The sequence below is a fragment of the Peromyscus maniculatus genome, chromosome 8 (assembly GCF_049852395.1).
Source record: "Peromyscus maniculatus bairdii isolate BWxNUB_F1_BW_parent chromosome 8, HU_Pman_BW_mat_3.1, whole genome shotgun sequence".
NCBI lineage: Eukaryota > Metazoa > Chordata > Mammalia > Rodentia > Cricetidae > Peromyscus > Peromyscus maniculatus.
In genome coordinates, this window is record NC_134859.1 from 52473512 (window position 1) to 52497656 (window position 24145).

The following is a 24145-nucleotide window of genomic DNA, read 5'->3' on the forward strand; positions in this document are numbered from 1 at the left end:
GTCTGAGAATACTTAGAGGGCCAACTTTACTCCACTGAGGGAACTCCTTGGCGGTTTGTTTCTCTCCCGTTGTCTCCTGCTCCTAAATTTCCCCAGGCGAACTAGAAATGAAAAGCACCCCACAGAATAAAGCGATGCAAAACCCAGTAAGTAAGACTCCCGGTGCTGAATCACCTAGGAAGGCAAACATCGAATCTTGGTTCTGGTACTTACCCTCCCATGTTTGATGTGCCTGAAAATACAAGGAGTTACCAACATCACAGTGCCAGCATCTTCCCAAGTCAACACCAGCTTCCCAGAGGACCAGGCACCGTCTCTCTTTTCTCCTGTGTGCAGTGGTGTGGCAAACCAAGCACGGTGAATGGGAAGAGTGCTGGCCTTCAAGAAGCACCAGTGCAGGGGGAACATCTTGAGGCTCTGGCTACAGCCAAGTCACGTGGCCATGGCTGATGCCCGCAGAGAGGCATGGCAAGGCTCACCTGTGTAATGCCCACCTTGCAGACTCCCATGGTGGTTGCAGACCGCATACAAGTCATAGAGGAAGTCCATTGGGTAGGTGGTGGGCAGGCAGATCGGCTGCTTCCAGGAGGACCAGGGTCCAGGCCCTGCCTTGGAGTTGGTGCTCCTCCGTGCTACATGGGGAGCCATGTTGAGCCCAGACAGCGGGAACTTCACCAGCGTGGAGAGTTTGTTCCTTCTCTCTCCCACCTGACAGAACCGTTTCAGATGGATGATCAGGATGTCAGGCAGGGTCCACAAACTCAGCTTTACCACACCCTGCTGGAGGACTTGGCAGTGAGGGCACTTCCATGCATCGTCCTGGGCCAGCTGGAAAGGAAGCCATTGGGACTGTAAGGCCACCCCAGGGCACAACCAACCCGGCACAAGGCAGCCAGCCCGCCTCCCAGCCGGGGAGTGGAATCCAGGGCAGGACCTGTTCCTCCTTGGTATAGGACTGAAAACATTCGTCCAGGGTACAGCTGGGCTGCTGGTGTGCCTGCTGCTGCCGCCACACACTGTCTGCATCCTGGACCCGCTCCTCCTGGAGGCTCCCAAACAGGCTGGATGGAAGGAGAGGGCACAGCATTCAGAGCTCTCCCTCCCAGAAAGATCTAACTCCACACACAGAAAACCCAGGCAGGGCATTGGACAGGCAAAGCTCCCCTTCCTGTGGGTTCCTGAAACCACTTTGCAACTCACTCTTAGAGAATCACCTGTCTCCCCCACCAGCTCCTCAAAGGACCATATTCTAAGTTTACTCAACTTAGCACCAGTCAGAGTACCTAGCGAGAGATGAATAAGTGCTTGATGGATTGAAATATGTCCCTTACAGAGTCTAGCTGATGTGCTAAGGAGCTATGACAGGTAGCCAAACAGAGTGATGAACCTAGATTCAAGCCAGCCAGCCTGGGTTCAAATCCCAGCTCTGTGTGTATGAGCCATGTGACTTATGCATCGCTTAACCTCAGTGCTTCTCAGTTTCAACCTCTGGGCAATGGTAGTGATAAATTCATAGTCTTCCCGCATAGGGTGTGACGGAGATGAATCCAATAGCTCCTAGGAAATAAGTGTTCTGAGTAGTGCCTGGCCCAGGCTGGGGTTACATGAGCATTTACTGCTCCTAACACCCCACTGACCCCCATCACAATCACCATGCCCACAGACAGCTCCAAGTTCTCTCAGAGGAATGGGGTCCATCATATTAAAGGTGTGTGTATGTAGGATCTTACACTCTAGGTACGGGAAACCAGGTCCCGGAAAGGTCTGTGGGCAGAGGCACGCCCTAGCCCAGCTCTGTAGGAGTAAAATTCCATTAACTCACCGCTCCATGACAGAGCTATCCCACTCCACAGCCAGCTTGACGTGAGGAGGGCCTCCTGGCCTCCTGAGGTGCAAAGCCCTGAGGAGAGAATGAGGAAACCTGTCAGAAAACAGAGCTTCCTTCCCACAGTTCTCAGGGCTCTGCAGTCAGCTTCCCCACTCCTCTCTGGAGAAATGTTCCAGACAAAAAGACCCTAAACTAACTAAAACCTCACTGAAGGGTTCAAAGTCTGCTCAAGGCCTTAGCTCTTCCCCTTAATGCCCTCTACTGATATTCTCAGGAGGAGGGAGCTCTAGGTAGGAGCTGTGTCTTTCCAGCTACTAGGACATAATTAACTGTTCCACTGAAGGCCCAGCTATCTTTTTAGTATCTACAGGGCAGTTACACATCGCCAAGATTTGAATATGAAATGTCTCCCACAGCTAGTGACATTATTCTTTAAAAGGGAAACTTAGCTGGAGTAGGTCACAGGGACTGGGTCACTGGTGTACCTCCTCTCTAATTTCTTCCTGTGTCTCTCTCTATTTCCTGGCAAACACGAGGTAAAGAAGTTCCTTGAGTATGCAATGCTCTGCCTCACCAGAGGCCCCAGAACAGCACAGGCAGCCATGGACTGAAATCATGAGGCAGAGTAAATCTTTCCTTCCCTCAAGGTGTTCCTGGCAGGTACTTGGTCACAGCACCACAAACACCCAAATGAGCATTTTACACGAAGAGCCAGGACTGATGGCACCCCAGAAGAACTAGCATCCCCCCAACAACAATGCAGAAGGATCCCTGTAAACCCGCCCACACCACTCAAAGGCTTCCAAACCCTCTAATCAATGTGTAGAAAAGCTCAGTGAGTCAAACTACAGCCCCTCCCAACTTCTGGGGCTCCACCCATTTCAGAAAAGGCAGAAGTGAAGGAAGAAGTGGAGGGTAGGAAATTTTATCCTGAATCAAGATGAGCAGGCACAAATAGTCACCCAGTTCACACCCAAAATATTGTTTAGGATTTGTGACAAGACTGTCACCAAGATGGTTCAATAGAAAGTTCCGGACTCACAGAAGACATGAAGTGAGATGAGATTGCACACACTTGTTAAGAGTGCGCATGCCACATACAGCTTCCATTCCTTAATCCTTAATTTCAATAGAGTTTTGCATGACTTTGTCCTACAGCTTTCATGCGCTTAGGTGCTTCCTCTCAAGTCCCTGTCATGGCCTGGTAACAACTCTCTAGAGGCTGGTTCCAGCCTACAGAGCACATGCTGAGGAATATAACTGTCATCTCCAACACCAAGTGCCGCTTGGGGCCCTTCTTCCCCAGTGTTTTTTTTGTTTGTTTGTTTGGTTGGTTTTTTTTTTTTTTTTCCTGTCAGACCAAAGCAGGTCCTGGCTGACATGGTTCCTCTCTTCCTAACTTACCAGCTAAGGAGGGTATAAATAGGGTATTCTGCGGAGCCTTCTGGTCTACCTCTACATTCTAGACTCAGCACCTCAATCGGACCAAGTCAGGAAACCAGAGACCCTTACTGTGGACTGAGCTCCGTGGGAATATCAGCAAAGGTATCACATTACTGATGTAGAGAGCAAAAATCACCCTGTGGATATTGTGCCAGGCCTGAAGAAGTCTAGACAAGGCTGCGCTGTGACAAGCTATTGAACAGACACTGGGAGCGTCATGAAGTCAGAGGCACAGGAGAGTCAGCCACAGTGGCTTTAGTCCCCAGCTGTAGTCCACAACCTTTTACAGGTTAGGGGTGATGATCCAGTTGTGGCCTTGTCACCCACTTCAAAGGGGACACTCATTCCCACTGGGGTCTGGAGCATGACCTCACCCCCTGTGCCACATGGTGCACCTGTTAGACCAATCTGAGTGCAAACTCAGGCTTCTCCACTCACCAGCTGGGTAAGTGTGAGCAAGTCGATCTCTAGTCATCTCATTGCTCCCTCATCTTTGAAGTGGCCATTCTTGGACACAGGGTTTAAAAACAAGAATAAAGGAGTAAAATGTGTCTAAGGACCCAACAAGGTGGCCGGTACTAGAGAGGAACCGATCAAGATTGGCTAGTATTGTCAGTAATTGTATTGTTCTGTAGTCTTCTTTAGGAAGCCTAGCTCAGGAAGAGCATGAGTCATCCCTTCCCTTACCTGTCAACTGCCCAGTGACAGAGGGGTCGGCTGTCCTGCGGAGATAAGTAGCTGCAGGCCAAGGAGAGCCCCACAACCCGGATGGAGAACAGAGTCCCCAGGTCCTGCCATGACAAAACCAGAGGCGACAGTTCATCACATAGTCCCTCTGCTGAGCAACTGACTCTGCGACACATAAATGAATCAAAAGAGCACACACTTTTTCCCCACAGTATTTTGAATAGTCTCTTAATAGCTGGTATTTAAAATGGAGAGCTACAAAGATTGAAGATTCAGTCAGTCTCTTAATATAGTAATTGAATGCCATGCTTGCTATATATACTGAACACAACCCCTCACACAATGAACACAGCATATGTAAAAACAAGTGTTTAACTGGAGCAGATACTGATACAGTAAGTGGAAAGTAAGATCTGTTTTTAATTAATTATTGATATGTAGTTCAACCTTTTTTATGGACATGATTATCATCACCACAATGAGACAGCTGTGTAAAAACAAGTTCATATACACATGCTATAATATTCTAGCATTTCTGAAATTGAAGCAAGTCTTACAGAGATATGCTTACATTATAGGTGCCTCAAAAAAGCCAGTGGAATAACCCGATTCAAAAGTGGCCAGAGGACCTAAATACATGATTCTCCAAACACATGCAGTTAACAAAAGCACAATAGTAAATGGTTACTACCATTTATAGATAACCAATGAACCGAGACCATAACGAGCTGTCACTTAAACCCGCCATAACAACTCTATTTCTATCTATATTCTAATTTTAAAAGGAGGGAGGAGTATGTGTTGGCGAGGATGTAGAGAAATCGGAATCCACATGCATGGTTGGTGAGAATGTAAAACAGCGCTGTGGAAATCAACTCTGAGTGTCTCACAAGGTTGTACCCTCAGCTGCCATCTCATCCATTAACTTTACTCCTAAAACCACTCTAAGCAGGGGACTTCAAGAGATGTTTGGATACTCATGGTTCCAACATTGTTCCCTATAGTCAAAAGATGGGAACAACTCACATATTGGTAACAGACAAATGGATAAGTGAAATGCAGTAGATAGGCACAACTCAATTTCACCCAGGCTTACAGATGAAGGAGCAGGATGGAGATGTAGTTTGGTGGTAGAGCACATTCTAAAGCAGGCTCTGGGTCTGACACTCACATGTACACACATGTATGCACAAACACACACACACACAGTCTGACACTCACATGTACACACATGTATGCACAAACACACACACACACACACACACACACACATATCATAATAGAACAAATAAAGAAGCAAGAAATCTACCACCTATGTTTATCACCTTTATCTTCAGCCTGAATGACTTCTAAGCTTGAGAGAGCTTCATTGTGTGCAAGGCCCTGGAGTCCATCTCGGGCACACTGGGTGGTGGGGGAAATTGAACATATACCATAGGTAAACAGGGCTAGTGGGGAGGGAATAGGGTATCCCGCTATTAAATGGGTATAGAGTTTTCGTAGGAGGATTGTTTTAAAAACTGAAAGTATGGTAATAATAGTTACATAGCATGGCAGATGTAATTAACATATACTTATGAATGATTAACTTATATATTTTGCCAAAAAAATCAACACAGTCTTCATTCAAATAAAGGAAATATAGTTTTTAAAGCTGTCACTCAAGAACTTGGCTACAGGGAGTAAAAAAATTAAAATTTCCTTCTAAATTAAAGCTGATGGCAGACATCTTTCCTTAAACTCATGGGTAAGGTTGGCAAGAGAAGAGGAGGAAAGCATTAGAATTCCAGGCAAGGGTAACGGCCAGCACCTCAGAAGACCAAAAGGTCCAAAACACATTGAGACAGTTGTGAGGGACTCCTGTGGCTGTGGCAGCAGCCAGTGTCAGGACAGTCAGGGCCAGGGATAAGCTAGGGTCATGCTGTAGAGGGTCGCTCTGGTTGAATGCCATTTAATTGCCTTCACTGAACATTTGGTCTCTATAGCAGCCAATTAGGAGGTAGAGTATTGTAAGAGGCCTTAAGTCATTGGGGCATCCACAAAGGGTATTTCAGAATCTCCAACTCCCCCATCCCATGCTACACTTGAGATGTGATGGTTTTATTCCATAAATGTTCCTGACATCACATGTCACCACCTGTCATTCTCATGGCATCTGAATCCATGTAAGCGCCATGACCGTGAATCCCCAATACTCTGAGGTATATGAGCCTTTCTTCTTCATGAGCCAGTTTCTGTGGGATTTAAATGCAGTGATGTGACACTGATTAGCACAAGAGCCTAGACCAATGGTTTTCAACCTGTGGGGCTTGACCCCTTTGGGTGTAGAATGACGCTTTCACAGAGATCACTTAAGACCACCTGCATTTCAGATATTTACATTACAATGTGTAACAGTCACAAAATTATAAAGTATCAATGAAAATATTTTTTATGGTTGGGGTCACCACAACATGAGGAATTGTATTCAGGGGTCACAGCATTAAGAAGGTTGAGAACCACTGGTCTAGACAGTGAACTTCAAGGGAATTTGCTCAGTTCCTAGACTATGATTAAAAGACAAAAAAAAAAAAAAACCCTCACATATCCTCCAACAATAAATGTACAGTGTGTGGTTGATCTATGGTTTTGACGAGACCAAATCAATGGCTGGGAGCCTGCTAACCTCAGGGGCTTTGATTCAGGTTGGCCATGGAAGGAAGGGTATACACTTTCTAAGAATGTTCATTTCAATCCGGGAGAAACAAAGTTTTCCTTTGTCACTCCTAACTGACTGAGCCTTGCTGTCTGTACAGGGAGGGCATCCACTAACCAGATCCCAAGATCCACGTAGAGGCAGCCAACCCTGCATAAAGCAGTAGTGCTGGGCTCACACACCCAAGTTTATATGGTGACCATAAAAAAAATGTTTCTGCAGTGATAAGTCTTTTTCTTCATAATTCATGCAAATTAATTCTCTCCAGCAAATGGTTCATTTTTGCAAGGAACACTTTCCTGTCCTCTATTCTAGGCTAAGCAGATTCATTTTAGAGCCTTCAGTGTATGTTCACTATGCTTAATCTCTTCAGCTCCGTTTTGAGAACTCTGAATAGATCTTTTTCAAATTATTGCCATGCAGAGCCAATCTTTCATACAGTATTGAAAGAATTAAGGATAGGGGCTGGAGAGATGGCTCGGTGATTAAGAACACTTGCTGCCCTTGCATAGGATCCAGATTCAGTTCTCAGCACCCGCATGAGACAGCTCACAACTACCTAGAACTCCAGTTCAGGGGATAAGACTCCCTCTTCTGGCCTCCCCAGGCAGTGCACACACGTGGTATACATACAGACAAGGAGGCACACACATATACATAAGTAAATTAACACAATTTTAAAGCAGAGTATAAGTTAAGAAGGAGGGCTATCCTAAGAGCCTCGTAACCATTCTGAGCACATGATTCCTAGAGCAGATCATGCCCAGCTGCACAGTTACCAACAAGGAAAAGTATCCAGGGCCAGGCTGAGGCTGCCTGCACTTGAATTCGGCTGGCCTCACGAATGGTTTGATTAGTTCCTAACACTGTAAGGACATAGGAGCAAAGTATATGCATGTGACGAGGTAAGGAGCAAGGACAGGTGGGGAAGGAGGAGGCAGCTGAAATAAATGCTCACATGAAAGTGGTTTCATCCCCTTTCAACACTCCCAAGCACACAGTCTGGGGGATAGTTACCACTATTACTAGATAGCCTGACCTACTTGTGGAGAATCTAGCTTCTAATTCAGGCTCTGCAGTACAGTGAACAAAATCCTTTAGACATAAAAGTTTGGACAAATATAGTGAAGGTCTTTAACAAGTTGCTTTTTGGTATGAACCCTAAATCAAATGTAGAAGGCTGTCTTTGATAGAAAGAAATAGCCATTGTGACAGATTATCTATGAAATAGTTTGGTATAATCCCCTTGAAAGAAAATTAAACAGTTTCTGAAATAAGATTCTCAAGACTACTGATGCAACCCTGAAGATCCCAACATCTTCCCTGCCAGAGCAGCTCATGGCACAGAAATGAAAAAAATAATGGTTTTATGGTGGAAGTCAATGAGTTTTAAACTTTCTTGAATTTTTGGAACAAGACAAGAAAGTATTCTTTCCTTGAGTTTTTCAACTCGGTTTCTCAAAACGAAATTATTTTATCATCTAGATTTTCACTCGAGGACATCCTCATCAGGATCAACCACTCATTTTCCATAGAAATGACATCTCAAGGGCTGGCAAGGTGGTTCAATGGGCAACGGCTCTGGCTGCCAAGCCTGACAAGCTGAGTTCAAATCCCTCCCAGACTCATTCGATGGCAGAAGAGAAACAACTCCCAAAGGAGTCCTCTGATCCCCCACGTGTGCATCAGGGCATGAACAGGCACACAAACACACGTATAAGTAAATAAAGAAATAAATGGAATTGTAATTTTTTTTTAGATAAAAACAAACAAACAAAAGAAGAAATTCTATCTCAAGCCAGGTGTGGTAACCGGTGCCTGTAAACTCAGCACTCAGAGAGGTCGAGGCAGGAGGACAGTCACAAATTCAAGGCCAACCTGGACTGCAGAGCAAGACCTCATCTCAAGAGAGAAGGTTGGGGAAGGAGAGGAGAAAAGGAAATTTTAACAAGTATCTTCAAATTTGATCTATATGTATAAGCTACAATTTATTATGTGCCAGCCTCTAGCAAAAAAACTATGGAAAACCATAAAAACACAAAATTGAGAATAATAACACAAATGCTACTCTTTACTTATTACTATTTATTTCACGAACCACACACACACACACACACACACACACACACACACACACAAATGCACATACTCTTGAACTTACGCACACAGACCTGTGCAGGGACCTCACTCCTCATGAGGCACCGAACCTTGCTGAGAATACACTGTTGTAGCTGGGCCCAGGAGATCGTTCTGTCTTCCCGTATCAGGAACGGTGGCCCAAACCTGAAAATCCAAGGAAATAAGTTATTTCTGCAGAGGAAAAATCCAACAAGAGTCAGGTCTGTTTGCTTAGCTTTGGTTCCTCTCCGATGGATTAGTGAACAGTTAAGAGCCAAGCACCACATGGAGTTGCCAGGTGCTTATATATATTACACATATAAGCTGCCTTGCAGACTGTTCCAAGGGATTGGCTGCCACAGCAGAGAGCAGGGGAAGGGGATGTGGGAACCAGAGCAAAGCATCTCTATGACACACTGTCCTATCTCAGGAATATTCTCATTACTCTGAAGTTTCCCATCTCCCAACCCACTGAATGTCCAGCAGTGGGCTTGTCAGTGAGCACAGGATGTACCCCCGAGCCCCTGCTGTGCCACAGGCACCCCGGCTGCGGGGAGATCTGACCGGATAATGCAAAACTGTTGAATCAAAGTTGGTAAAACTGAGCACCAATGAGGGGACCTGTCTGGATGGGGAAGGGCACTGTGCAGCCACTGAATGGACAGATCAGCTCATCAACCTATCCCGTGTTGTTATGCAGTTGGAGTTGCTTCCAGTTTGTTATGGTTTAAACAATGCTGCTTTACAGCAGGAACTACATAGCCTAGGCACAGACCCTCAGCTACATGTGACCAATTGTTCTTCCAGGAAGGAGGTCCTATAAGTAGAAAGGCAAAGCCAATGCTACTTACCTCCAAAATGCCCTACAAAAAAAGCGTATCAGTCCACTGGGAAAGCAAGTGCCTCTATTCAGGTCCCTGGACAAAGAGCTGGGTGGTTTTTTTTTAATCATCTTATCCCATAAGTGCCTTTATTCTTGTTCAGAATGAGTAGTCCAGATTTCCTTAGTAATCTGAAGGGCTAGGAATAGAATCTTGCCAGCGCAGTAAGGCTTCTCTCACTGCCAATGACACTGAATCTCTTACCCTATGCATGTACTTCTGTGAACTCATTTTACTATGAACTACGTTATTTCACTCGTGTGACAGCTAGGTTTTCTGTGATGTATGTGAATCCTTCACCTCTCACGAGGCATATGTACATTCCCCCATTTTCTTTCGCCTTTTAAGTTTTTACATTTGGTTTCAGATTAAAATGTTAAATTTGTTTGAAACTTACATCTCCTCCTTCTTGGTCCCTTATTTTATGTGTTTCAAAAAAGAGCCTCTTCTACTCAAAGACAGAAATATCCTGTGTTGGTTTCAGTTTTGCTTGCTTTGTCGAGAAAGGGACTCCGCCAGAGGAGCGCCAGCATGCCTCCTGCGCTGCTTCTCAGGTAGTTTATGGCAATTTTTCTGTGGCTACCTTTTTAATTAATATGGAATTTATATGTACAAATTTATGGCAAGAGGAAAGAATAATTTCAAATAAAAAGAAGTGATTTGCTAATCCTTAATTTGTCTGCTTAATTGCTAATCCTATGAAATATATGTCATTTTATCAAATAATAAATACCAAATAAAGATACTTTGGCCTATTTGGTTCTGTTGATTATTTCCATATTCTTTAACCCCATCATAATTTTTAACAATTAAGATTTTACTGAGCTGTGTATCACATTACACACCTATGTTTCTAGGAGCTAGGAGACTGAGGCAGAACGATCATGAGTTTAGGGCCAGCCTGAGCTACACAGGGAGTGCCAGACCAGCCTGGGCTACAGGGAAGGACCCTAATCTCTAAAATCCACAGTCAGTGTCCTTGTGGCTATCACTATCTCTCACCCTCCCCCCCCCCAATATTTCCTGGCTGTTCCTATCACCTTGTGATCCCAGATAAACTTTGGAACTATTTTATCAACTTTAGTAAACGTGTCTCACTAGAATTCCACCTTGTTTTGTATTGCTTATGCAGTTCTGGAGGCCTTGTACATGCTAAGCACATGCTATATCACTGAGCCACACCAGAATTTATCCTCTCTCTCTCTCTCTCTCTCTCTCTCTCTCTCTCTCTCTCTCTCTCATTATTTTATTTTGTGTGTATAAATATTTTGCCTGGACGCATGAATGAGCACCACATGCATGCCTAGTGTCTGCATTGGCCAGAGTCAAATCCCCTTGAAGTGGAGTTATGAACGCTTGTGGGCTACCAGGGGGTGCTGGGAACCAAATCGGGTCCTCCTCAAGAGCAGCAAGTGCTCTTACCCACTGAGCATCTCTCCAGCCCCCAGAATTCTTCAAGCATTTTATTTGCCTTTTAGTTGGCAGATAATAAATATACATATGTATAGGGCACAATGCAGTGTTTCAGTACATGCATACATTGCAGAATGATCAAATCAGGGTACTAATCATCACCCCAAAGTCACAATCTCCTTTAAAACACTTTGTCTGGTTATATTAGAAAGCTGTCTATTTTTTTAAATATTTATAATATAACCAATCACTTTCCTGAATGCTTTAATTAGTTTGAATCAGTTTCCAGTTCACGTCTTCTAGACAGACTACCAAACTACAGTGAGGGTTTTCACTTCCTTTACTTCTCCCACCCTTTTGCTCCCCCTGTGATGGGTGCAGCCCACACTGGCTTGTAACTTGCTACATAGCCTAGGCTGGACTCACAATCCTCCTGCCTCAGCCTCTTGATGAACTGAGATTACAGGTGTGCACAGCCACGCCTCACTTGCCTCCTGTAGCCGGTTTTCCGCACTGGGTGGCTGCTGCTAGCTCTCATGACATGCTATGAAGTAGTAGCAGTACAGGCAATCACAATTGCTCCTGCAATTAACAGGAAACCTCTGATGTTTAATTAAGGATGGTGGCGGCCATCTGCTCGAGGCAATTATAGCTAATCCTCTTGCTCAGAAGCACCGTGCGCTCATCTTCTACTTTATTAACACTGGGAATAGATACTTATTTTATCAAGTTAAAATTATCCTAGATGGAATCCAAGTATAGAGTCCAGGGTGGTGGTCTACTCCTCCAATGCCAGCACTGGAGTGATTGAGATGTGGAGACCGGGAGTTCTAAGCCCATCTTGGTTACGTAGTGAGTTTGAGGCCAGCCTGGACTACATGAGATGGAGAGAGAGAGAGAGAGAGAGAGAGAGAGAGAGAGAGAGAGAGAGAGAGAGAGAGAGAAGGAGAGAGGGAGGGAGGAGGGAATGCCAAGCACAGGTCTACAAACCTGACGTAGCACATGAAAACAGACTCACATACCTGCTTGCCTGCTGCCCAGACCCCACCAGGTTACAGAAGAGGATGAGCACCCTCTCACTGTGCAGAGGCTTGGAGAAGCGCTGGCTGTCACGGACGGCCAGGCGAGGTGACACTGACGGCCCAGATGGATGAGCTGGAGGAGAGAATGACACCAGAGCATCTATTCAGACAAAGCTCTGAGGGGAGACGGAGAGGCTCTCAGCACCGGGTGGCTTAGCACCTGGCACACACAATTCATATACACATGATAGGAGTTGGTAGTTGTGGTTAGCCAGTAATTTCAAAAGATGGGTCTGGGTTTAATTAGCAATTTGCAAAAGCAACCTGAAAAATACCCCAGAATTACCTGGGTTGCTTTTATGTGTTCATCCAAGAGAACCTTAGAGCATCCACTCACAGGGACAAAGGAGAGGGTCTGGGCTAGCCCTCTTGTTCCAATCAATTCTGAAATACTGATTTTTTTTTTCAAGGAAAATATGTGTTAGCTATGATTGAATTTGAAGTTAGGGCTTATTTCCCTGGGTTGTAGAACAGTCAAGGTCAATCAGTGTTTTGTTCCAGATTACACAGCCCAGAATTCTCCTGTTGACTCAGAGAACATCAAAACATCTGCTTCCCACAGCTCACTGCCTAGGCTATCTAAGGACGTGGGCTGAGAGCACAGGATTGATCTGAGGTGTGGCAGTTACCATCATATTACCAACTCTACAAATTCTATGCTTTTTCCTACCATTTTTACCTATGATAAATATTCATTTGTAAATTAGGTAGAGTAAGAGAATAATAACAAAAAGTGATAAAATAGAATAATGATAACAAGTTACTATCATCAAGAATATTTAATATCCATCAGTTGTGAGCTCAGTGGTCGTATAAGTATTCGACTATCATGTATAAGTCCCTGGGTTTGATTCTCCGGTACCACAAAACAAACACACGGATTAGCAATGGATATTCCCAAAATTATTCTTTTAATCTTTTTAGAGCATGGGGGTACAGGTAACAGAAACTTCAAAAAGAGAATCTGCAGGTAAGTGGGGGCTGTTGCATGCTGCAACATTGTCTTTAAACATGGTCTTCTAAACCAGCTAATTGTGCTAAAGTCAGCTAAAAAAGAAAAAAAAATGACCATATTCACCAGTCAGAGGTTCTGGAAAATTACAAGCATTAGAAAGTGAGAACTGTTAACAACAGTAGTGTGTGTGTGTGTGTGTGTGTGTCTGTCTGTCTGTCTGTCTGTCTGTCTTAGGTAGGAATCTGACTCCAGATAAAGACTGTGAATTTTAACAGTCCTGAAATAAAGATAATACCAGCACCTCCTGCTAAGCAGTGATTCTCAGTGTGGTCCCTGGACCTACATATTCAGCATCTTCAGGAAACATGATTGACATGAAGATTCTCCAGCTTACCGGGGGGTCTTTAAATTAGAAACTCTATGTAAGGGGCTCAGAAGTAAGCTTTAAGTAACTGTCCCAGTAATTCTAGTACTTACTGAGATTTTAATATCCATCATCTGTAGATCAAATTACAGAGGAAATAAGCCTAAGGATTCGAAGGGTTAAAGCTAACGGTTTGCAGCCTCAGCACCCTGAGAAGACCCTTTCAAACCCATAACTCATACAAAACAAATTATTTCATGCACTACTGTACCTGAGAGTGTCCCCGGACCAGGTGAGGGAGGGACTTGGAAAGCATACACATTATCACCCTCTGCAATGGTATTCAGGTCCTCTTCATCAAAGAATGACCGCTGGAATCCATTGGGATACAGTTCAACCAAGATTACCTGAAATGAGAAGGATCATTTTCTCAAAAGAAATCCAGCAGATAAGAATTCAAAAACAGGGCCAGAGAGGTGGCTCAGTGGGGAAAGGTACTTGTCGCCAAGCCTGATGAACTGTTTGATCCTTGGGACCCACAGAAGGAGAGAACTGACTCCTGCAAGTTGTCCTCTGGACTCCATATGTGTGCATGCCTACACACACACACACACACACACACACACACACACACACACACACACATGCACGCACATTAAATAAACATAAAATTAAAAAATAAATAACTCAGAGTCTTAAAACTCATTTCTCTTTTCCTTCCAAGTACCTACATATTTTAAATCAGAAAATATAGCAAACATAATAATTAGATTAATCAAAGACATCTTAACTACAAACACACAATTTTTTGTTTTAAAACAGAGAGTTTTATACCTAGCTAACCTACCATAGCACAAGTAGAATAAAAACACTCTGGATAAATAAAAAGTGTTTTCCATAAACAGTGTTCCATTAAGAAGGGCTTGAAATGGTGTAATTTTTCTCACACAATGTCATGCCTGAAAAACATATTCATGAAACACAGGAAGGAGCTGGTTTTTACACTACAGGAAAGAGACTTGGCTGCTCCAGAAACCACCTCAATATACACATCTCACAGAGTCCATTTGAGACATACTGGCTGGGAAGTTCTCTTACAAAAGATATATTTCAGGCTTAAATTTGAGTTGTAAAAAAGAAACGAATCAGCCGGGCGATGGTGGCGAATGCCTTTAATCCCAGCACTCAGGAGGCAGAGTCAGGTGGATCTCTGTGAGTTCAAGGCCAGCCTGGTCTACAGAGCGAGATCCAGGACAGGCACCAAAACTACACAGAGAAACCCTGTCTTGAAAAAAAAAAAAAAAAAAAAAAACAAAGAAAATAGTACACATTAAGTTTAAATCTTCACTGTCCATTCAAACCATAAGACCAAATGAAACTATATTTAACTAAAAGTAGGGAAAGGGAAAAATATTATATTATAGAACAATAACAACTACTATATTACTATCTATGATGACTTATTTTTGAGGGGGTCAAAGTCAAGACAAGTACGTATCCCTGGCTGGCCTGGCCTGGAACCTGCAGCGGTCCTCTCAAATGCTGGATTATAGGCATGAGTCAGCAATACCCGGCTACTATCTGCAATAACATCTAAATCAAAAAGGTCTAAGGGAATCAAAGCATAGCAAGATCGTTGTGTTGTTTCGAGAAGTTTTAACATTAGGCTTTGCTCGTTAGTCACACTGGCTTTTGGTAAATAAAAAATACATTTATTTATGTATCCCAAATCACAAGCCACAGAATAAATACACCCAGACACTTCCATTCCCATAGACAAGCATGCCAATCAAAGAAATCAAAACATCAGGAGGGATGTTTAAGTTCCAGTCAGACTGTCCATCCTGTACTGACACCATGTGAGTTCCATCCCCCTCACAAATGCATCTGATGCTTCACATTCCTGACGGTCCTGCTGCTCAGCCTCTGCCCCTACCACATTGTCCTTTTTGATCTTCTCATTACTGTCAACTCGCCCAAATGTGCTCTCCCTCTTCCTCTTTCAAATACACACACACACACACACACACACACACACACACACACACACACACACACCTGCGGGGGGCGGGGGGGGGGCAACTTTCCAGAGTCAGTTCTCTCCTTCTTCCATGTAGGCTCTAGGGATCGAACTTGGGTCTTCAGGCTTGGTGGCAGGCACCATGACCCTCTGAGCCATGGTGTTAACTCTACTTTAGAGTTTACAAGGAAAACGTGCATTATTTTCCCCTGTGTGAGAGTTTCATAAAAAACAGTACAGATAGAGATGGAGGTCAGGACTACTCAGGTAGGGGTAGGAGGGAGCCAGTGGAGCGATGGAAGCCTTGGTCACCAGGGTGATTATACAAATATACAGACGGCCACAACCTTAAGATATGTATACTTTGTTGTATGTGCATTATTACTTAGCAGAAAGGTTACACGTGTGTTTTTGCTTGTTAATTTTAAAAAAGGTTCTACCAGGTTACCTGGGAAGCATAATTTTTCCATTTTATAGTTAAAGAAACAGAAGGCTGATCAACCACTTGCAGGGAGGGGGGGGCAGACTGAATGCAAAGAAAGTAAGCGGAGCACCAGCCTTGCTTGATCTCTCCCTGCTTCCTGACTGCAGACAGAAACGTGAACAGTTACCTCACACTGCTGCCACCACACTCTCCCCACAAGGACAGGCTGTCCCCCTCAAACTGGGAGCTGAAATAAACTCCTCCCGGAAGTTGCCTTTTCCACATATTCGGTCACAGCCACTAGGACACTCATGTGCTCTCTCATCTTGCCATACTGCTTGTCCCTGGATCACTTTTCTATTTGTTTGTTTTTCCAGACAGGGTTTCTCTGTGTAGCTTTGGAGCCTGTCCTGGAACTCACTCTGTTGACCAGGCTGGCCTCAAACTCACAGAGATCTGCCTGCCTCTGCCTCGCAAGAGCTGGGATTAAAGGCGTGCGCCACCACCGCCTGGTGCCTGTTGGATCACTTTTATCCCACCATGTCACAGGGATCCTCCAGGCACAGTAAAGCCAGTTCATCATCAGGACTCCTTAGAAAGCAAAATCAAGCCCAGCATGGCAGCTCACACATGTAACAACCAGCACTCAGGAGGTGGAGGGAAAAGAATTGCCATGAGTCTGAGGCCAGCCTGGGCTTCAGAGTGAGTTCCATGGCCCTTTCAGTACCTGGCTGGTATCATCAGAAGTGGAAGAGCATAAAACCACATGCACTCAGATCCCAGCACAGCCATCTCCTTGTTTGTATGACCTTGGACAATTCACTTTACCTCTCTGAACCCTTCTCCTCACTTCCCAGATGAAGACCTTTGTAATTCGTTCTTTACAAGAGTGGACAGGATTAACTCCTGGGATCCGCTGAGCACATTCGTGCAAGCCTATTATCGTAACACTGGGGAGACTGAGGCAGAAGGGTGGCTACAAATTTAATGCCACTCCGAACTGTATATAGGAGTTCCAGGCTAGTCAGAACCATATAGTGAGACTCTATCTCAGGGAGGAGAGAGGGAGGGAGGGAGGGAGGGAGGGAGGGAGGGAGGGAGGGAGGGAGGGAGGGAGGGAGGGAGGGAGGATACAGCTGTAAGACCACATCCCACACTTAGTAAGTATGACTGGTTAGCTGCTATTGCATCACAATCACCATCACCTTCTGAACGGCAAAGTGTCCTGCTGCGGTCACCCTTAGCAATTAATAATGCAGGGAGAAGTCAAGGCCGGGTCACCACAAATACCCAGGGGGAACACTAATCAAACAGAAGCTAGTGAGTGAGTCATGCTCGAGTCATCTGGGAACCACACATGAGTCTGGGCAGCGGGCCCAGTCAGCATTCTGTCGGCACCCAGTGGCCAGGCCCAGCGGCTCCAGCACACCTCCTCGGCAGGGACGCCTCCTTCCTCTGCAACCATCTTCCTCAAGGCCGCCACTGTGCTGAGGATCGGCACGGCCAGGCCGACCCGCAGGAACCGCTGGCTCTTAGAGGGGAAGACCAAAGTGACACTCAGGAACCTGAAAAACAGAAAGGGACCCCAAATCCTTAAAGAACTGACAGAAATGGTCACCAACACCACAGACCTCGAGGACAGGCTTAGCGCTTAAACACCATCTGCGAGCTGGGTCCCTGCACGTTAGGTGCCCTTCCAGTAGGTGGCAGAAAAGAGCCAGATCTCCCAGACTGCTTTTCAGAGGGTTGACCATAAAAGGGTTTTGAGTGGAAATCAAACCACATAGATCTCTGACCCTCTGACTGTTACAGTTAAACAGCTAGCATTAAAAACAAGTCCAGGTAGTGGTGGCGCACGCCTTTAATCTCGGCACTTGAGAGGCAGGGGCAGGAGGATCTCTGTGAGTTCGAGTCCGGCGTAGTCTACAGAGTTAGTTCTAGCACAGCCGAGGCTACACAAAGAAACCCTGTCTCAAGAAACAAAAACAAAACAAAACAAAACAAAACAAAACACCCTGTATTTTGTAAAATAAAACAGCCAAGCTGCTTCTTTTAGAAGAAATCAACCCTATTGGTGACTTTCTCCTCAGTGAAAATTCCCCCCTCACAGCCCCCAGAGCCCACTCCTGGGGAGACTGCTGTGCTGTGGTAATTAGCCACAAGCTGGAATTAGAACCTGGGAAGTCTGTCTCAGGGTCACTGTTCAACCACTGTGCTACCAGGGGTCCTCAGTCACAGCCTACATTTTCCGACGTTGCCAGTGGTGGTATAACCCACGTTAACGTTTAAGACAATAGTTCTGTTTACAGTATTTATGGTACAGCAGTTCTGAGCAGAGGAGTCGAGGCTTGGAGAAGGGGTCCTGTGTTCTGCTAGATCCTAAACATGCTGAATAGAAAGGAGGCACAGGACTGAGGTCGGTGGGAACACAATGCAGAAGCACCTCCATCTCCACGCCGCCACTGGCTCCCCCATTCAAATTCACCAACCTTCCACGACACTGGAAGCAAAATGGGCTTCTGGGAAAGGGACTGCACTGCCAGTTCCTGGCATTTAAGACACTGCAGCCCACTGCTCACTCACCCCAACTCCGTATTTCTTCTCATCTGTACCAAACAAGCCTTTTTTATTTCTTTCTCTTTTTTTTCTTCTCTTTCTCTGCTCCTTCACGAAATCATTTCCCTAGAGTCAAGTATGGTAGCTCACGCCTATAGATGCAGCACTTGGGAGGCCAAGGCAGAGGGATGGCCAGTTTGAGCTACAGAATGTGACTCTGCCTTAAAATCGAAATGAAAGAAATAAAATTTCCCATGCCTTTATAAAGAAGGAACAGGATTTTGAGGTAGAGCAGAGAAGAGCATGTAGCAACATGATGCCCTTGTCTGACTGAAGTAGGGCCTGTGCCAGCTCCTGAGTGGGCCAGAGACCTAAGTCAGGACACAGCATGGACACACAAAAGCATTCTGTTCATGTTCCTTCCTTAGCTAATGAATGGACAGTCCTTTCTCTTTAATTACCCATTTGATAACTGACTATCACCTGATTGCAGAACTGGTCTCTAGAGAAACGCTATGTGAAAAGTGGCAGACGCAGGGCCAGAAGGTCCCCAGGAAAGAGGAGGAAGGTCAAGTATAGCGGGCATGCCACAAGACTCAGGACACTCACGTACCTCGTCTGGCGTAAGGGGATGGGAAGGGACACACACAGGAAAGGATCAAAGGTGTTGCTCTGTTTCAGGCAGTGAGGACACGTCAGGGAAGATCTGCGAGGGCAAAGAACAAGAAGAACCATCATCACACTCCAATAGCTTGATAGTCCCTGGAAAACCTAGGTACTAGATTACTACAGCATTTCCTTCCCAGCAATTCCACGCAGAAGAATTGAAAACAGGTGTTCAGCTCATAGCAAATGCAAATGTTCCTTGCAGCCTTGTTCACAAGAGTCAGAGGGGAAACAACCAGGCTGCCTAGCAATCGATAAGAGGAAAGCAAAATGTGGTACATCCACGCCGTGGAATACAACTCAGCCGTAAAAAAGAAACAGAGCCCTCATGGTTCATTTTATGTTTCCCCTTTGGAAGGGAGGAGGGGAGGGGAGTTCAGTCTCATGTCTCAGTATACAAAGGATGGGAAAACACACTGCATGCCAACTTTCAACCAAGGGGGTCTCAGGGACCCTTTATCTCTGGTGCTTAGCTTCCCTGAACCCCCAAAACACACAAATAGCATTTTTTTTAAAATTACATGTATTTATTTCATAGGGGGTGGATGGACATGCCGCGGTGTGCATGTCAGGTTAGAGAACAGCCTATGGGAGTCAGCCCTCTCCTTCCACCATGTGGGTTCTGGCGTGGAACTCAAGTCATCAGGCTTGGCAGCGAGCGCCTTTACCCTTTGAGCCATCTCACCAGCCCACAAGCAGCTTTTCAAAGGCCCAGACCTCCAGGTTTTTCTGCCATGGATTCTATTTCAATGAGGGGAAGGAGGGACTCTGGCATCTTAAATTTAAAAACTTCCCAGGAGCCAGATGTGTTGTTTCACAGCTGTAATCTTAGCATTTGAGAAGCAGAGGTAGAAGTTCCAGGCCAGCCTGGGCTATATAGCAAAACACTATCTCAAAGAAAATATCATCATCATCATCATCATCATCATCATCATCATAATATAGGCAAGCAAGAAGATTAAACCCATCGATTCACCTGAGGCATCTGCTCATTGCCAGATCTTGGGCATACAAATTATTTAAGTAGATGGAAGTTACCAGAAGGTTAGCAGTGATTTAGGAAACAGTCCCCAGTTGGCCTTTTGTTTCCTGGCTTGCTGGTGGTGGTACCAGAGCACACAGCCAGCCTTAAGGATGCTAGGCATGCTGCTAGGCCCACCACACCCCGGTGCCCAGTGTTTTCTGTTTAACATGGACTCCAGCTTACACCACTGGTGAACTCACCCGGGGGAATCAAGGTAGTGTTTTGATAAAAAGCAATGTGTCCCACAGCATTTGCTGGCCACTGGACATGGTATTGTGGGGTTCCCAATGTCTCTTCAGATCCCCCCACCTCTTCAGATCACTGTGTGCTGGGGTGCAGAACAGGCCACAGGATATATTCTTGTGTTTGGAAAGCTTCCTAATCCCTGCTTCACTCTTTGATTCTTTTAGCCTCCACAAAACAAAACCAGGGGCACGTTTTCTTTCATAGAGTTACATCGTATCAAACTCCTTCAAGAAGATGACCTTGATTTTTTTTCTTTAAATTTACTTATATGTGTCTGTGCATGTGAGCATATGCAGATGCCTGCAGAGGCCAGAGGGGCTCTTGGATCCTTTGGAACAGGAACTAAGAGCGTTTGTGAGCTGCCTGATGTGGGGGCTGGGATCCAAACTCGTCCTCTGAAAGAGCAGTAAGTGTTCTTAATGGCTGAGCCATATCTCCTGTCCCAGACTGACCTTTAGATTAGCCCTGAACTTATTTCAGATAGCAAGAGATGAGTGATTCGTGGAAAAAATAAAAATTTCTAAGTAACTGGCTAATTACTTTTATGTATGTATGTATGGATGGATCTTATGGTGGTGAGAATTGAACCCATAGAGTTGTATTGGATCAAACTTCATCCACTTGTAACATATCCAACTGGTTCAAGAATATGAACTTGCATATGCCAAGCATGTACTCTACCACTGAGCTACAGCCTCATTCTAATTTCATATAGAGCATAAGCACTATACTTTAATAGTATATAAAATATAAAATGTATTATCAGATCATATGTAACTAATACACATTGACTGTAAAAAAAACTCTATCACAGAAGTTGAGAACAGAATGGCAATTACCAGAGATCAGGGAGAAGGGATGGGGAAATGCTGACCAACAGGCATTAACTCATAGGTAGCAAGAAGTCCTGGGTTCAACCATATAGGTGAAATCATTAGAGATGACTAAATATTATACATTAACAAACTATTAGGAGGATTTTATAGGATTTTTACCATAAATTAATGATGAAGGCTTAAGGATACACATATATTTAATATGACATTAGATATTACAGACACATGTCAAATCATCATGCCATTCACATGTTCAATTTTGATTTTGTTCCAGCTTTTAAAAAAATGGATCTTAAATACTGATGTTTGAAATACACAGACGAAGGAACCCCACCTAAGAGGTTCTCCATATCCAATGGCTTTCCGTAAGTCTTGGCCTCTGTGCTCATTCCCATCTTAAAGCTTGTAGTCATCCCCGCTGAGTATGTTCCCACCCATTTGATCCTATCGGCTATCAAAGCCCATGAAAAGACACATGTGGCCAAGCAGTCTGGGGCTAGGGTCTCCTCTCTGACGTCTCATTGCTGCAGGTATCTTTTAATAAACACCATAATTCTTAAAACATCCATACTCTCATATAGAAATACCCACGGTGCCTGCTTTCTGAAGTGAAAAGCCATGTGATGATTTCTATATCCCCCATGCTGTATTGAGCTCACAAAATGACTAACTCAAAGTGAGCTCTCTGGCCATGCCCAGCAAACAGGAAGAGTCTCCCCAGCTTCAGTATGACTTCAGCTGGTGATATTCTGGTTTCCACATCCCTGTTCTAAAGAACCATCCTCCAGACACTCCTTTCCTTTCAGGGAGGGCAGAAGGCCATTCCAAGAAGCCAAGAAGGGAAAGAAGAAATCCTCAAGGCTGGAGACCACAGGAGACTGACTAACTGTGGCTGTGAAAGGAATGGGAAAGGTCCTTGTGTGTTGTGTTGTTTTGTTGCGCAGGGTTAAGGGCAATGAGATGCAGGTGACCTGGGTGCAGAGCTCCCAGAGAGCACATTCTAAGAACACACCCCATCTTACCTGTACTGGGCTTGAAAGTGGCTCTGCACAAAGCTGGGGCCTAAGGAGGGAGGAGCTGCAGATGGCCGGAGGTCCTCCAAGGCCTTACTCGCATCTGGGGGCAGCTGCAAAGGAACAGGAAAGAAATCCGATGACATTCTGTTCACATTATGTCATACAGCTGCTTCCAGACCATGAAGCCCATTACCCCACCCCCACAATGCCCACATCGTCCCTTCTTGAGCCTTGTGGAGCAGTGATCTTCAATACTGCCTTTACGATTACTCAATGTCATTTTAATCTCACTGTTTCCCCTGAATCCCTTAGAAAGGGTATGTGTATATATGTGCTGAAAGCAGAACTAAAGGATGATCATAGCGAGAGCTCACACATACTCCCAGTCCCAACCCCATCCTGGGGTTGATGGCACCCAAAATCAGTATCAATAGTCTAAAAGGAAGGTGTTGACAGGTGCCATGCCCTCCAGAGGTTCTAGGCAGGAATCTTCTCCTAGCTTCTTCCAGATTCGGTGGCTGCTGGAATTGCTTGCCTTGTGGCCACACCTTTCTGTCCTCAGGGCCAGCATCTTCAAATCTCTCTTAGCTCTATATTTATGTTGCTTTGTCTTCTGTGGTCTCCAAATTCCCTCTGCCTCTGTTATAACAACACTCAATATTATGCTAAGGGACTACCTGGATAATCCAAGTTAATTACCCTAATTCAACGCTCTTAATCACATCTGCAAACATCAGATCCAAATCCCTGCATCCTTAATATATCTTTCTGGGTCATCTTTCACCTCTCCTCCCTCAGGGCTCTGGCCCACCCCAATGTCCCCAGTCTCCTCTGGAAGGCTATCACTCCCAGGATGAACAACTCCAGCTCTCCGGGTTCCCTAATTATCCTTATTCTCAGCCCACTCTACACCACACTGGGGACACAATTACACAATTAGAAGTCCCTGCTACACAAGACCCACACTGCTAGAAAAGGCTGTCCAGAGGGGGGGGGGGCATTCCAGTCACAGCTCCTCATAATACAAAGCTGTTTAGTAACTATCCGAGCATCCATATAAGGCCAGACATATAATTTGCCTGACAGCACTGTATTTCAGTTTCTCAATTTTTCTTTTTTATCCTGACTACCCTAAGAAGTCATTTTAGACATCTTTCTCTTCCCACTCGCGTCCTTGGAGGTCTGGGGATTATACCCAGGGCCTCACACACACTAGACAAGCGCTCTACCACTGGGCTTCATCTCCAACTAGGCATGGTTTTCAAACCACCTCCAACACAAAGCTATACTAAAGCACACTGTGCACGCATCCGGGTGTTCTGTGCATATCTAGCTCCCAGGCCAGTTTTTGGCATTTAAGAGCCTTGGACACGTCCTCTTCGCCTCTGTATCACCATGAGCAATCTGTGTTCTCCAAAACTGTTTCTGTTGGGCATTTCTAACAGTGACGGTGTTGACATAAGTAGCTAGTATTTCCCTAAACCAGTTAAATCACTTACTTGCTTTGTAGTTTTTAATCTTAATCCATTTTCTGTTGCTATAATAAAGTACTCAAACTGAGGGATTTATTCTTTCTTGTTTTGTGTTGTTGTTTTTGTTTGTTTGTTTAGTAGGGTCTCATGGGGGGGATAGAAGGGTTGAGGCAGGCTGTGTAGCTCTGGCTGGCCTCAAACTCACTATAGACCCAAGACCAACTTTAAGACTCCTGATTTTCTGGCTTATACCTCTCAAATGCTGGGATTACAGGCATGCGCCGCTACGCTGGGCAAACTGAGAAAAACTGGTTTAGCTCACAGGTCTATGAACTAGAAGATGGCACTAGCATCTTCTCGGCACCTAGCAAGGGCCTCAGGGCTCACAACAAAGCAGGCATCTCTCTTACGAAGCTGCC

General features: G+C 45.0%; 1 protein-coding gene across 2 annotated transcripts in view; it reads right to left on the reverse strand.

Moving 5' to 3' along the window:
- The window catches only part of Usp43 (ubiquitin specific peptidase 43), a 68263-nt gene that overhangs the window by 26547 nt on the left and 17571 nt on the right, over positions 1-24145 (reverse strand). The window contains exons 3-12 of one of the 2 annotated variants that reach the window (XM_006973502.4): positions 22261-22364; positions 19080-19172; positions 17340-17475; positions 13738-13873; positions 12088-12220; positions 8825-8936; positions 3959-4062; positions 1823-1900; positions 935-1061; positions 495-828 (exon numbers count right to left, since the gene is read on the reverse strand). In XM_006973502.4, coding sequence (XP_006973564.1) covers positions 495-828; positions 935-1061; positions 1823-1900; positions 3959-4062; positions 8825-8936; positions 12088-12220; positions 13738-13873; positions 17340-17475; positions 19080-19172; positions 22261-22364 — 1357 coding nt within the window. Of the gene's footprint in view, positions 1-479; positions 829-934; positions 1062-1822; positions 1901-3958; positions 4063-8824; positions 8937-12087; positions 12221-13737; positions 13874-17339; positions 17476-19079; positions 19173-22260; positions 22365-24145 lie in introns of both variants that reach the window. The other variant, XM_006973501.4, reaches the window with a different exon arrangement.